At 43.5% G+C, this 13,332-nt stretch overlaps 1 protein-coding gene across 3 annotated transcripts in view; it reads right to left on the bottom strand.

Moving 5' to 3' along the window:
- LOC135507961 (mitogen-activated protein kinase-binding protein 1-like) overlaps window positions 1–13,332 on the bottom strand; it is a 75,739-nt gene that overhangs the window by 30,916 nt on the left and 31,491 nt on the right. For all 3 annotated transcript variants that reach the window (XM_064927801.1, XM_064927803.1, XM_064927802.1), the window contains exons 3-8: window positions 11,878–11,940; window positions 10,055–10,112; window positions 7,551–7,721; window positions 7,099–7,236; window positions 5,154–5,336; window positions 1,178–1,338 (exon numbers count right to left, since the gene is read on the bottom strand). In XM_064927801.1, coding sequence (XP_064783873.1) covers window positions 1,178–1,338; window positions 5,154–5,336; window positions 7,099–7,236; window positions 7,551–7,721; window positions 10,055–10,112; window positions 11,878–11,940 — 774 coding nt within the window. The remainder of the gene's footprint in view (window positions 1–1,177; window positions 1,339–5,153; window positions 5,337–7,098; window positions 7,237–7,550; window positions 7,722–10,054; window positions 10,113–11,877; window positions 11,941–13,332) is intronic.

Below are 13,332 nucleotides of genomic sequence, written 5' to 3'. Positions count from 1 at the left end.
ACTTAACAGGGGTGTCCCACAGAAACTTCTATACAGTAGCGAGCTGGCCTTGATGGCAGGCTTCACTTAATAGTAGTTTCTTCATGAGCATAACTACAACACCATCTCTGGGCCCTGTTCAAAAGTAGTGCACTAAATAGGGAATAAGGTGTCATTTGGGACACACCCATGCAGTTAGTCAGGGGCAGCAGGTAGCTTAGTGGTTAGAGCGTTGGGCCAGAAGGTTCCTGGATCGAATCTCCGAGCTGACAAGGTAAAAATATGTCATTCTGCCCCTGAGCAAGGCAGTTAACCCACTGTTCCCCGGGCGCCGAAGACGTGGATGTCGATTAAGGCAACCCCCCCCAGCACTTCTCTGATTCAGAGGGGATGGGTTAAAAGGCGGAAGACACATTTTCAGTTGAATACATTCAGTTGGACAACTGACTAGGTATCCCCCTTTCCCTTCCTTTCACCGGTGGGCTTTTTCATGTCCCACACAAACATGCTACTGTACAGACATGATTAGTCAGCTAACCTGTTTGGAACATCTGGGGCCTATTGTCAGTGAGTCAGTCGAACAGGGAAATGAACCAGCAGAATTACAGCGTCAGCATCTCAGCACTCAGTCCATGTTTATGAGGAGAAGAGAACTAACTCGCAGAGGAATCTCTGTTTTGTCTTTCTGAAGGCATCAATGACAAAATATATATTTAAAAAGAACTTGAGGGGAACACACATGATAGGAACACAATCTGATATTTAACTCCAGCTGGGCCCCCGTGCATCCTGGATGAAAAGTAATAACAAAAAGGAAATCATTCAAGGGTATTTTGTGTGGTTGGTTTGTTGGGTATTTGCATTGGTATGTAGAGTATGATGCTGTATGAGAAGCAGATACCACACAACCCACACTTCTCTGGCTAATCAACTGGACTGCTCCCACTTCCCACAGCCACAAACAAACTATTCAGCCACTGGACACTTTACTCACGATCAGGGCATCATGTAAACGTCATTATATTGACGTTTAAAATTGCACGATTATTTTTTTTTTGAATAGTGTTCCTTTTTCTTAAAATATACCCTTGCAGACACGAAGACCTCTTTACGTTGCTGTTTATAATATCAACGTTACGGTCTGAGACCTTTTTCCTAGACACTCACCTTTACCTCTCTGGCTCTGACTGACACTCACCTAGCCTCCACCACGGTGGCGATGTCTGTTCCCAGGCTGTGTGGGCGTGGCAGGGTACAGATGAAGTGCAGGTTGACAGGGCTGAAGACCCTCACGGTGCCGTCTGCACAGCCACAGAAGATCAGCTCCTCTGTCACAGACAGAGATGTGGCCTGAGATGTCTGGGGGAGCAGAGGAGAGGAAGGGGGGTTATACACAACATTGCTTCCCCTACTATTGTACAGAGTATACGGTACTGGCCACCACGTCTGGCTCTTTTCCCCACTGCATAAAAGAGTTTCAATTGAAAAAACATTTGTTGTGTTGAATTACGGAGTGGGATTTTAAAGAGGCTTTGGACGTTGATTTAAGGGCCTTTCAAGAACCACCTTGAAAATACTCTAGGGGAAACACTGACGATCTGCTGCACAACATAGGCTTATAGGTCTTCAGGGAAATAAACTTGCACAGACAGCAGAAAGAACTAGAATGCTGTCTGTCAATAATATTGAACCTATTGAAGCCCATTGTCAGTGGAGCATCAGAGAACCCACTTCTAGGGACTAGCAGTCAGCACCACAGACTTGTTATTCTGTGAAAATACTGATATCATTTCACTTGCCAATATTACCAGCTTTACTGTCGCTAGGCCCCTGGGCAAACAATATGAAAACATCTCTCAAGTAATTTAATTTAGGCAGAAGAAGTGGCTTCACTAGAAAAGCAATATTGTCCAAAGTTAACCGCAGAAACAGGAAGCCAGAAACAGAATGATATGCAATATATTTCCCTGTGGTAAAGCTGAAAGATGCAAGGCATCCAGAAACCACAAATGCTCGCGTGCAGCATAATGACATCTAGGCCTACAGCTTGTAAACAACAATACGCAATATCATTTTCCAATTTACCAGTATGATGCTTAGAATAACGTATAAGAGCGATTCGGCCAGCCATGGTGCCCAGACTGGACACATATTTAGCTCCAAGTCCAACAACAGTAATTTACTAAATCGTTTACACATTCCCCCATTGGGCTTGGGTTGCCAAAGCATGCTGTGCTTTCCCTACAATCAAAGCATGCCAGTGAAGCAACCATCTTAGCAGGGGAGAAACCAAAATATATGAAAGTGACAGCATCAAGTGGCCTCTGGGGAAGAGGAGTGTATGGTGACAGTCCTGTTATTACAGAGGGTAATTTCTCTCCTGCCTTCTACAGCATGTCACATATGCAGTTCATGGGAGGGGATGAAAGACAAATGTCCCAGTTTGATGTAGTGGTTGTGGTCACTTGTTACAGGCTAAAGCACCTCATGTTTGGAAGTCTTTAAAAATCCCCACCAGTAGCTTCACAGTGAGAATGTTAAGAGCGCCAACTAATCAATTGCGTTGAGAGAAACAATAGGCGTTTTCTTGACGAGCAGCGCGAGTGGAGGTGCCAGGATGGAATGTGATGGTGTCGCAGAGGTTGATGAGCTCTGAATCAGACAGAGCAAGCATTGTCCAATCCTCTTCTCCCTCGCTCTCTCTCTTTTCTCTCATTCTCTTTTCTCTCCCCCGCTTTCATTTCCATTCTTCTCTCCCTTGCCACCCACCCGCCCCACCGTAGCCCCGACCCACTTCAGCACTGTCAGCACGAAGGTGCCAGGCCAAGCATTGTCAATCAGGCAGGGATCACTCTCTGGTAGAGTGGGTTCCAATAATGTGGTACAAGTTCAGGCAAAGGTTGTTGAGACCTCAAAGTCTGCATCCAAAATTGCACCCTATTCCCTTTATAGTCTTCTATGTTTGACCAGGTCCCTTTAATCTCTGGTCAAAAGTAGTGCACTATATACAGTGGCAAGAAAAAGTATGTGAACCCTTTGGAATTACCTGGATATCTGCATAGATTTGACATACAATTTGATCTGATCTTCATCTAAGTCACAACAATAGACAAACACAGTGTGCTTAAGCTAATAACACACAAATGATTGTACTTTGCTTGCCTATATTGAATACATCATTTAAACATTCACAGTGTGGGTTGGAAACAGTATGTGAACCCCTAGGCTAATGACTTCTCCAAAAGCTAATTGAAGTCAGGAGTCAACTAACCTGGAGTCGAATCAATGAGACGAGATTGGAGATTTTGGTATGGAGCTGCCCAATAAAAAAAAAACTCACAAAAATTTGACTTTGCTATTCACAAGAAGCATTGCCTGATGTGAACCATGCCTCGAACCAAAGACATCTCAGAAGACCTAAGATTAAGAATTGGTGCCTTGTATAAAGCTGGAAAGGGTTACAAAAGTATCTCTAAAAGTCAGTCCACGGTAAGACAAATTGTTTATGACCAATTTATGCAGAAATCCAGGTCATTCGAAAGGGTTCATATACATGTTCTTCCCATTGTAAGAATAGGGTGCCATTTGGGGACGCATACTAAGGCCCCTCCATCAAAGTCCTGCATGAATTCTGACGACCAGATGAAAATACTGTACAAACTGACCCTTTGACCTGATAATTCCCATGCATTTTTCAATGTACAGTTCATAAAAACCAAAACAGAGTATAATCCCACAAGTCAACATGACCTTCTCAGGCCCTCAGGATATGAAACCAGGAAACCATGAGGTTAGCACTAGCAATGATACGAGAAGTATCTATCGAAGGCCTGGGGTGAAAACATTGTTTTGTTCTCACACCAACACCAAAATGAGGTGACCGGTGGTGCTGAAATCAACTCTACCTCAGGTTTTTAATGTGAATAAAGGCTAGCCTATATCGAAGAGTGATGCTAACAATGACATACCTTTTCTCACATGAAAACCTGGGAGAAAATGTATGTGTATGCTGAAGTCAACTTTACCCCAGATTTTAAATGTGAGTAAACAAGGTATACTTATCTAAAGGGGGGGAATCAATGAGTTCATAGAGATACAACATGTGTCCTATTGAATTCTGTGGACAAGTTCATATATCATATTGTTTTCACACCAACGCCATTATAAACCCTCTATATTTTGTTATGGAGTGTATGTATAATCATGTGGACACGAGGTGATGGAAGGTTTGAGTGAGGACAATGGACGGCCAACATCTGGTGTGTGAGCAGATGACGACAAAGACTAGGGTCAAGTCAAACACACACACAGCCAATAGGGTGGACAGGTGGGCATGATAGAACGCAGTGTTCTGAGAAAGACTCCCAATGGGATGCTCGGAGGTATCGGAGGGCACAACTTTCAGCTGATGTGACATGGAAGTGACAACTGCTGCAGCACAGATGAGGGACAGACTTACTGTGATGACGACGTTTTTCTGGACAGTGTAAGAGAAGAAGCAGAAGAAGACTAATATTAGACAGCAGCACAGAGGGGCAAATGAACACTCCTACAGGACCACAACCCCTACACGAGTTGTCTGTCTATAACTGACTTTTAAGAAGGGGCTGAAAGCAGTGTATTGTATGACAGTCGGTGGCTACATATGAATTAGGATATAGTAGCCAGTCAAGTGGCTTGAAAGTTTGAACCTGTGCCACAAGTAGATTGAAAAAGTTCTAAGCTGGTTATGCAGCAGAAGCTGTGATAAGTCACCAGCTCCTTCTCTGCCAACGTTTACACACCATGGGTCCTGTAGCGATACTCCATTCATTCACAGGGTTTTAGACTAAAGAGATTCATAGTGTTACTCTCCGCTTGTGGACACAGCCAGGCAGCTACAGTTCCAGTAGAACCGGAGAGTAGCCTGTTGCCTAAATGTGTCCAATAAACTGGAAAGGTGAGCACCACCACACGTCTGTAGGGAACTCTAAAATGTCACTGAATTCAGGGTTTCCTTTCCATTTTATTTTATTGCCTTTTTAACCTGGCAGCCAAATACTTTTGAGTCAAGGAGATCAATTCTTAATTCTATGAATGACTCCTTTAACAAGGCTCATTTCCGTTTTCGGTTGCAAAATGTCTTGTTACGTTGTGCCTATACTGAATGTGACCTAGAGTTTAAAGTAACTCACCCTTAGCTCCACCCATTTGTCCAGCAGGCGTTTGTCATTGAACTCGCAGAGCAGGCCTGAGGAAGTGATGCAGAAGGTGCTGCCGGCTTTACGACCCTTCCCACATGCCACGTCAGAGAAGAAGTTGTTCCTCAACTCTCCCAGGAGCCCTGAGCGACCCAGCAGAGGAACTGTGGCATTCACCTAGCAGACACGGGGAGGGAGAGAGGGAGGGAGGAATTATTTGAGAGCCATTGCTATGGGGTCTGAAAGACCTAGTCCATCAGTTTGGTATGTTAACCTAAACCCGTCAACAATGAAGAGGCGACTCCGGGATGCTGGCCTTCTAGGCAGAGCTGCAAAGAAAAAGCCATATCTCAGACTGGCCAATAAAAAGAAAATATTAAGATGGGCTAAAAAACAGACACTCAACAGAGGAAGACTCTTAAAAAGTGTTATGGAGAGACAAATCTAAGTTTGAGGTGTTCGGATCACAAAGAAGAACATTTGTGAGACGCAGAAAAAATGAAAAGATGCTGGAGGAGTGCTTGACGCCATCTGTCAAGCATGGTGGAGGCAATGTGATGGTCCGGGGGTGTTTTGGTGGTGGTAAAGTGGGAGATTTGTACAGTGTAAAAGGGATCTTGAAGAAGGAAGGCTATCATTCCATTTTGCAACGTCATGTCATACCCTGTGGACGGCACTTAATTGGAGCCAATTTCCTCCTACGACAGGACAATGACCCAAAGCACAGCTCCAAAGTATGCAAGAACTATTTAGGGAAGAAGCAGTCAGCTGGTATTCTGTCTATAATGGAGTGGCCAGCACAGTCACTGGATCTCAACCCTATTGAGCTGTTGTTGGAGCAGCTTGACCGTATGGTACGTAAGAAGTGCCCATCAAGCCAATCCAACTTGTGGGAGGTGCTTCAGGAAGCGTGGGGTGAAATCTCTTCAGATTACCTCAACAAATTGACAACTAGAAGGCAAAGGTCTGCAATGCTATAATTGCAGAAAATGGAGGATTCTTTGACGAAAGCAAAGTTTGAAGGGCACAATTATTATTTCAATTGAAAAAAATATTTACAACCTTGTCAATGTCTTGACTATATTTCCTATTAATTTTGTAACTCAATTCATGTAGGTTTTTATGGAAAACAAGGATATTTCTAAGTGACCCCAAACTTTTTTTATTAGATTTTTTTTATCAGGTAAGTTGACTGAGAACATGCTCTCATTTACAGCAACGACCTGGGAAATAGTTACAGGGGAGAGTAGGGGGATGAATGAGCCAATTGTAAGCTGGGGATGATTAGGTGACCGTGATGGTATGAGGGACAGCTTGGGAATTTAGCCAGGACACCAGGGTTAACACCCCTACTCTTACGATAAGTGCCATGGGATCTTTAATGACCTCAGAGAGTCAGGACACCCGTTTCACGTCCCATCCGAAAGACGGCATCCTACACAGGGCAATGTCCCCAATCACTGCCCTGGGGCATTGGGATATTTTTTAGACCTGAGGAAAGAGTGCCTCCTGCTGGCACTCCAACACCACTTCCAGCAGCATGTGGTTTCCCATCCAGGGACTGACCAGGACATACCCTGCTTAGCTTCAGAAGCAAGCCAACAGTGGGATGCAGGGTGGTATGCTGCTGGATTTTGAGTGGTAGGAAATTTAGATTGGGCATCAACATGGCTATTGAACTTGAGATCTGATGTCTGTTATCATCCTAATAGCTTACTGAAGAGAAGAGTTTCCAAAACTGGTCCTTGTGACCTCCAACAATTCCACATAAAGTATTTGTTAAATTCCAACAAAATCACACCTAATTAGGGTGGCAGGTAGAATCAAATTTCTTCTTAAGTCCGTTAGTTATTATCTAATTTGTTAATTAACTCAACAGTTGTTATTGATCAGTTATGGATTAAGTCATGCTGTTGTTGGTGTGACTGACTGTAAATACCTTGGAGGATTTGGTGTGATCCAGGTACCAGAACTTGACGTGCCTGTTCCCTGCCGTGACAAAGTAGGAGCTGTCGTCTGAGAAGGACACGGCCGTCACTTTACTGGAGACTTTGTTGGCTGCCACCACAATGTTTTTCTGAGACGGAGAAAAAAATAGCACAGAACAAGGACTGTAGATCGACATTAGATATATACTTTATTTTCCTCAGAGAAGAAGAGAGGAAAGGTGTTCAGTATAAAACATTGAACAGCAGTTTAAAAACCGCACCATCTGGCTATATGTATATTAATGTATTTGGAGAGTCGTCGTCGATTGCCTCTTCTTCCAAAGGAGCAATGGGCCTAAGTAGCTAAAGTATTTTTTTACTCATCCAAAATGTATTGGAAAATGGAGACATTTGAAGACCTAATAAGACCCAATGAAGACCTAATAAGGGAGTAGCTCGCTACCTTCCAGGCCCAGACATTGACGATCATGTCGTGCTGGTATCCCACGCTGACGATGTACTTGCTGTTAGGGCTGAAGGCCACGCAGGAGATGCCGTACTTATGCTCCTGTAGCTCGGCCACCTGAGTCCGCTCTGCAACGTCCCACACCCGCACAGCAGGCATGTGCCCACTCTGGAAGGGGAGATTGGGAGGAGGAAAGGAAGAAATAGAGATGAATGAAAGACAAAATGATAAATCATGCACAAAAATATTCTACTTCTTGTCACTCTAGCCTACTCCATGTATCACACCCACACATGTTCATCTTATCTTCATTTATTTCCCATTCATTCATCCAGGCAAATGGATTAAGAACTAACTCTTATAATGACGACCTGACAGGTTTGTATCCAAAAGGTGATGTAGCCTCAGTCCGATTCCCTGGATCATGCAGATGTTGTCTGAGGACAGAAGTCTCTAGTCTCCACTAAGCTTTTCAATGTACCCTGTAACTGCGGGTACATTGTAAATGATTTGTCTTATGCAACTCAAGGATAGAACAGAAGATCGAGTGGAGGGAATTTAAAGAGGAAAGGCGAGGGAGACTTAAGCCAGGAAATTAATTCCAAAGCATCTCTAGTACTGTCTTCCCCTCTGCAGGCAGAGGCTCAGAGGCAGGCAGAGGATCCTGGACTTCTTGACAGGCCGCCCCCAGGTAGGTAAAGGTAGGTAACAACACATCTACCACGCTGACAGTCCGCAATAGGCTGAGAGAGGCTGGACTGAGGGCTTGTAGGCCTGTTGTAAGGCAGGTCCTCATCAGACGTCACCGGCAACAACATCGCCTATGGGCACAAACCCACCGTTGCTGGACCAGACAGGACTGGCAAAAAGTGCTCTTCACTGACGAGTCGCGGTTTTGTCTCACCAGGGGTGATGGTCGGATTCGCGTTTACCGTCGAAGGAATGAGCGTTACACCGAGGCCTGTACTCTGGAGCGGGATCGATTTGGAGGTGGAGGGTCCGTCATGGTCTGGGGGAGTGTGTCACAGCATCATCGGACTGAGCTTGTTGTCATTGCAGGCAATCTGAAATGTCCAGGAACTTGCAGGTGCCTTGGTGGAAGAGTGGGGTAACATCTCACAGCAAGAACGGGCAAATCTGGTGCAGTCCATGAGGAGGTGATGCACTGCAGTACTCCAGATACTTTTGATTTTGACCCCCCCTTTGTTCAGGGACACATTATTCAACTTCTGTTTGTCACATGTCTGTGGAACTTGTTCAGTTTATGTCTCAGTTGTTGAATCTTGTTATGTTCATACAAATATTTATCCATGTTAAGTTTGCTGAAAATAAACACAGTTGACAGTGAGAGGGTGTTTCTTTTTTGGCTGAGTTTATTACCTTAATTACCTTGACTAACACATGGACTCTGTGTACCGGTACACCTTGCATATAGCGTCGCAACTGTTATTTATTGTTGCTCTTTAATTGTTTGTTCTTTAGATATTTTTTTACTTACGTTTATTTTTGTAAATACTTTAACACTTTTTTTTTTAAACTGCATTGTTGGTTAAGGGCTTGTAAGTAAGCATTTCACTGTTGTATTTGGCACATGTGACAAATATTCTTCTTTTTTATTTTTCATTTGAAATAAATATCATAGACTACAGTAGCAGCTAGGTAGAGTAAACCCATGGTTAGGGATGTTGGACAAAAGGAATTTGCTTTTGGTGCACTTCTTTAGAAAATAACACAATCAGGACAGCTGATGACGTCTAGCTCTTTTAAAGACAGAACAGAAGCAGACTGTGTGGACCTCCCTTTGAGTACATACATAGGGCAGCAGCAGCTTGCAGCACGGTCAGCTAGCTACACCACAGAGCACAGACAGGCAGGGTGAGCACCAGCACACACTCTATGCCTTCTGCTACATCCCTGGAAGTCTCCCTCTAGCCGTCTGTCTCTTCCCCTCCCTTCTCTCCTCCCTCCCTCTCTCTCTCTCTCTCTCCTTCAGACAGCCAACAGAGTCAGTCTGCCACCCTGCCCCCTCGTGCTGCCATGGCAACCCTGCAGCAGCACACACACATTCACACACACTTGTCTGGCTAATAAGCTCTTAGTAGATGGGAGAGGATTAGACTAGCACGCACGAACGCGAGCCCATACACACACACACACACACACACACACACACACACACACACACACACACACACACACACACACACACACACACACACACACACACACACACACACACACACACACACACACACACACACACACACACACACAACAATCTGTGGGTATGTTTTGTAGCATTCACAGTTATAGAAGCACTCCTTTGTTGATGATGTGGCACAGACAGAGTTCAATTTATGAACTCTGGGGTTGTACACTGGTATGATAGCTTTGCCAAGCAGTGGCAGTGGAGCGGGAAACAGTCAGATCTTTTCGAAAAGGTTGCAGTCCATTTTATCACATCATCACAGCATGCGAAAACACAATGAGAAGACACTCACCTCTCCTGTGACCACATATTTGCCATCAGGGGAAAATGACAGAGTGGTGATGGTTTTCCTGTGAAGAGAGACAGGAGGGAGCAGAGGAAACATTTTACTACTGTTGAAGAGAAGAGAAGTATGAACGCATCCGGGTCTCAAAGAGGGTTTTCCGCTTGGGATGTACTTTATGACAATGGCATACTTATACTCACCACAATCAATACATCAATCTAATGATTATTATTATCATACACTGGGAGTAGAGCTTAGAGCCAGGCTCCTTCACTTCTAACGTTCTGTAGTGGTTGGCTCAATGGCCTGTGACTGGGAGTCGATTCGCTGGTTAAAAAGGTTCGATTTCAGGGTGTTTCTTTAACTGTTGAAGCAGTTATCCATTCCAGTACTCGTACACAGAGATATTGTCTGCATCTCAAATGGCACCCTATTCCCTAAGTAGTGCAGTACTTTTTTTTTAAGAAATAGTGCACTATATAGGGATTAGAAGTGGTGTAAAGTACTTAAGTAAAAAATACTTTAAAGTACTACTTAAGTCGTTTTTTGGGGGTATCTGTACTTTACTATTAATATTTCAGACAACTTTTACTTTTAATTCACTACATTCCTAAAGAAAATAATGTACTTTTTACTACACCCAAAAGTACTCGTTACATATTTAATGCTTAGCAGGACTAGAAAATGGTCCATTCACACACTTATCAAGAGAACATCCCTGGTCACCCCTACTGCCTCTGATCTGGCGGACTCACTAAACACACTTACTTTGTTTGTAAATGATGTCTGAGTGTTGGAGTGTCCCCCTGGCTATCTGCAAATGTTTTGCTTAATATAAGGAATTTGAAATTATTTATACTTTTGATACTTATTGTATATTTTAGCAATTACATTTACTTTTGATACTTAAGTACATTTAAAATCAAATACTTTTAGACTTTTACTCAAGTAGTATTTTACTGGGTGAATTTCACTTTTACTTGAGCCATTTTATATTAATCTTTACTTTTACTAAAGTATGACAATTGGGTACTTTTTCCACCACTGGGGAATAGGGTGCAATTTGTGACGCTCAATTTGTTCCTTAGCTAAACTGTCCTAAAAACATTTGAGGCCTAGCCAAGCAGTTTTTATCTTATCAAATGCTGTACTAAGCAAATGCACACATGGCATTATTAATATACTGTAATCTAATCATGGCGCAGTAATAATTTGTTTGTAGAGTGATGAGCTGTAAAAGTAGGGCGACGAGGGTATAAAGTAAAAATATTAGCCTCCAGCCAGGAGAGCATAATGAAACAAAACGTTCTGGGTATATTACGGTTAGAATGGATGGAGCCAGCTACTCAGTCACACTGACGTGACCACATCTACTTTGGCTTTTCCCCACACATGAAAGGGGTTGGCAGAGACTTTGAAGCCGTGGTGCTCCTTTGGTCGTTTGCTGACTCTCTGTCCAGTGCTCTCAGTCTTCAGTCTTTACATAAGCCATGTTGTGTTTGACAAGTCACTCCAGGTTAGTTCCCTGCCTCGCATTGACTCCAGATGGGCTGTATTTACAGGGCCTAATAACAGGGCATCTACATGATGACTCTAAGCCACATATATGCACCAAATCAAGAGACACGAGTGTCATGGCAGGGCTGTTACAATCCTCAGTGTTGCAGTTTTGTTTTTGTATGTATGCTATGTATGAGGACGAACCCTTAAGCCTAAGTGACAGTGACTAGCTGTCTGGATCCATCCATTCCCCTAGTGTGCCTTGACTGCCTGGGGGTGACTGACCGAACAGGAGGCAGCAGCCATACAGTATGACGACGGACCCTCACCTGGAGCTGTTGAGGATGTGATGCTGTTTGTTCTTCTTGGGGTTCAGCAGCACCACCACACATCTGTAGGGAAGAAGCAGGGGAGAGGAGAAGAGAGGTTAGACTAACAAATCAATCAAATCAAAGTCGATTGGTTTATTGGTGTACTCACATTTCAAGATGTTATCGCAGGTGCAGTGATATATAGCAACACAATAACTATATACACACAATTCAAAAAGTCAAAATATAAAAAATAAATCAGAATCAGCAATTTCAGAGTCTGGAATGAAGGGCAGAGTACCGGGCGGACGCTGGCTAGAGACAGTGTCTAAGGTGCCAGGCAGAGTACTGGGCAGTGGCCGGCATGTGATGGCTGTTCAACAGTGTGAGGGCCATGCCAAATTTCTCCAGCCTCCTGAGGTTTAAGGTGCTGTTGCGCCTTCTTCACCACGGTGTCAGTGTGGTGGGACCATTTCAGGTCCTTGGTGAGGAACTTGAAGCTTTTAACCCTCTCCACTGCGACCTCTTCGGTGTGGATGGGACGTACTCCCTCTGCTGTCTCCTGTAGTCCACGATCATCTCCTTTGTTTTGTTGACGTAGAGGGAGCAGTTTTGTCCTCGGCACCACTCTGCCAGGGTACTTAACTTATTGGTGACAGGGGGCAATATTTTCACGTCCGGATGAAATGCATGCCCAAATTCAACTGCCTGCTACTCATCCCCAGAAGATAAGATATGCATATCATTAGTAGATTTTGATAGAAAACACTCAGAATTTTCTAGAACTGTTTGAATGATGTCTGTGAGTATAATAGAACGTATTTAGCAGGCGAAACCCCGAGGACAAACCATTCAGATTTCTTTTTTGAGGTCACTCTCTTTTCAATAGAGTTTTCATTGGGAATCCAGATTTCTAAGGGACCTTCTTGCAGTTCCTACCACTTCCACTGGATGTCACCAGCATTTAGAAATTGGTTGAGGTTTTTCCTTTGTGTAATGAAGAAGTAGCCCTGTTCAGAACGAGGGTCACTTGTAATGTACTGTTAGATAGAAGCGCGTGACCAGAAAGCGAGCTACAGTTTGTTTTCCTCCTGTATTGAACACAGATCATCCCGTCTTCAATTTTATAGATTATTTACGTAAAAAAATACCTAAAGTTGTATTACAAATGTAGTTTGAAATGTTTTGGCAAAGTTTACAGGTAACTTCTGAGATATATTGTAGTCATGTTGCGCAAGTTGGAACAGGTGTTTTTCTGGATCAAACGTGCCAAATAAATGGACATTTTGGATATATATCAAAAGGAATTAAGGACCATATGTGATGTTTATGTGACATATTGGAGTGCCAACAAAAGAAGCTCGTCAAAGGTAAGGCATGAATTATATTTTTATTTCTGCGTTTTGTGTCGCGCCTGCAGGATTGAAATATGCTTTTCTTCTCTTTGGTTACAGAGGTGCTATCCTCAGATAA

This window comes from Oncorhynchus masou, chromosome 21, assembly GCF_036934945.1.
Source record: "Oncorhynchus masou masou isolate Uvic2021 chromosome 21, UVic_Omas_1.1, whole genome shotgun sequence".
Lineage (NCBI taxonomy): Eukaryota > Metazoa > Chordata > Actinopteri > Salmoniformes > Salmonidae > Oncorhynchus > Oncorhynchus masou.
The sequence above is the reverse complement of the archived record's forward strand: the minus strand, read 5'-3'. Positions and strand labels throughout refer to the sequence as shown.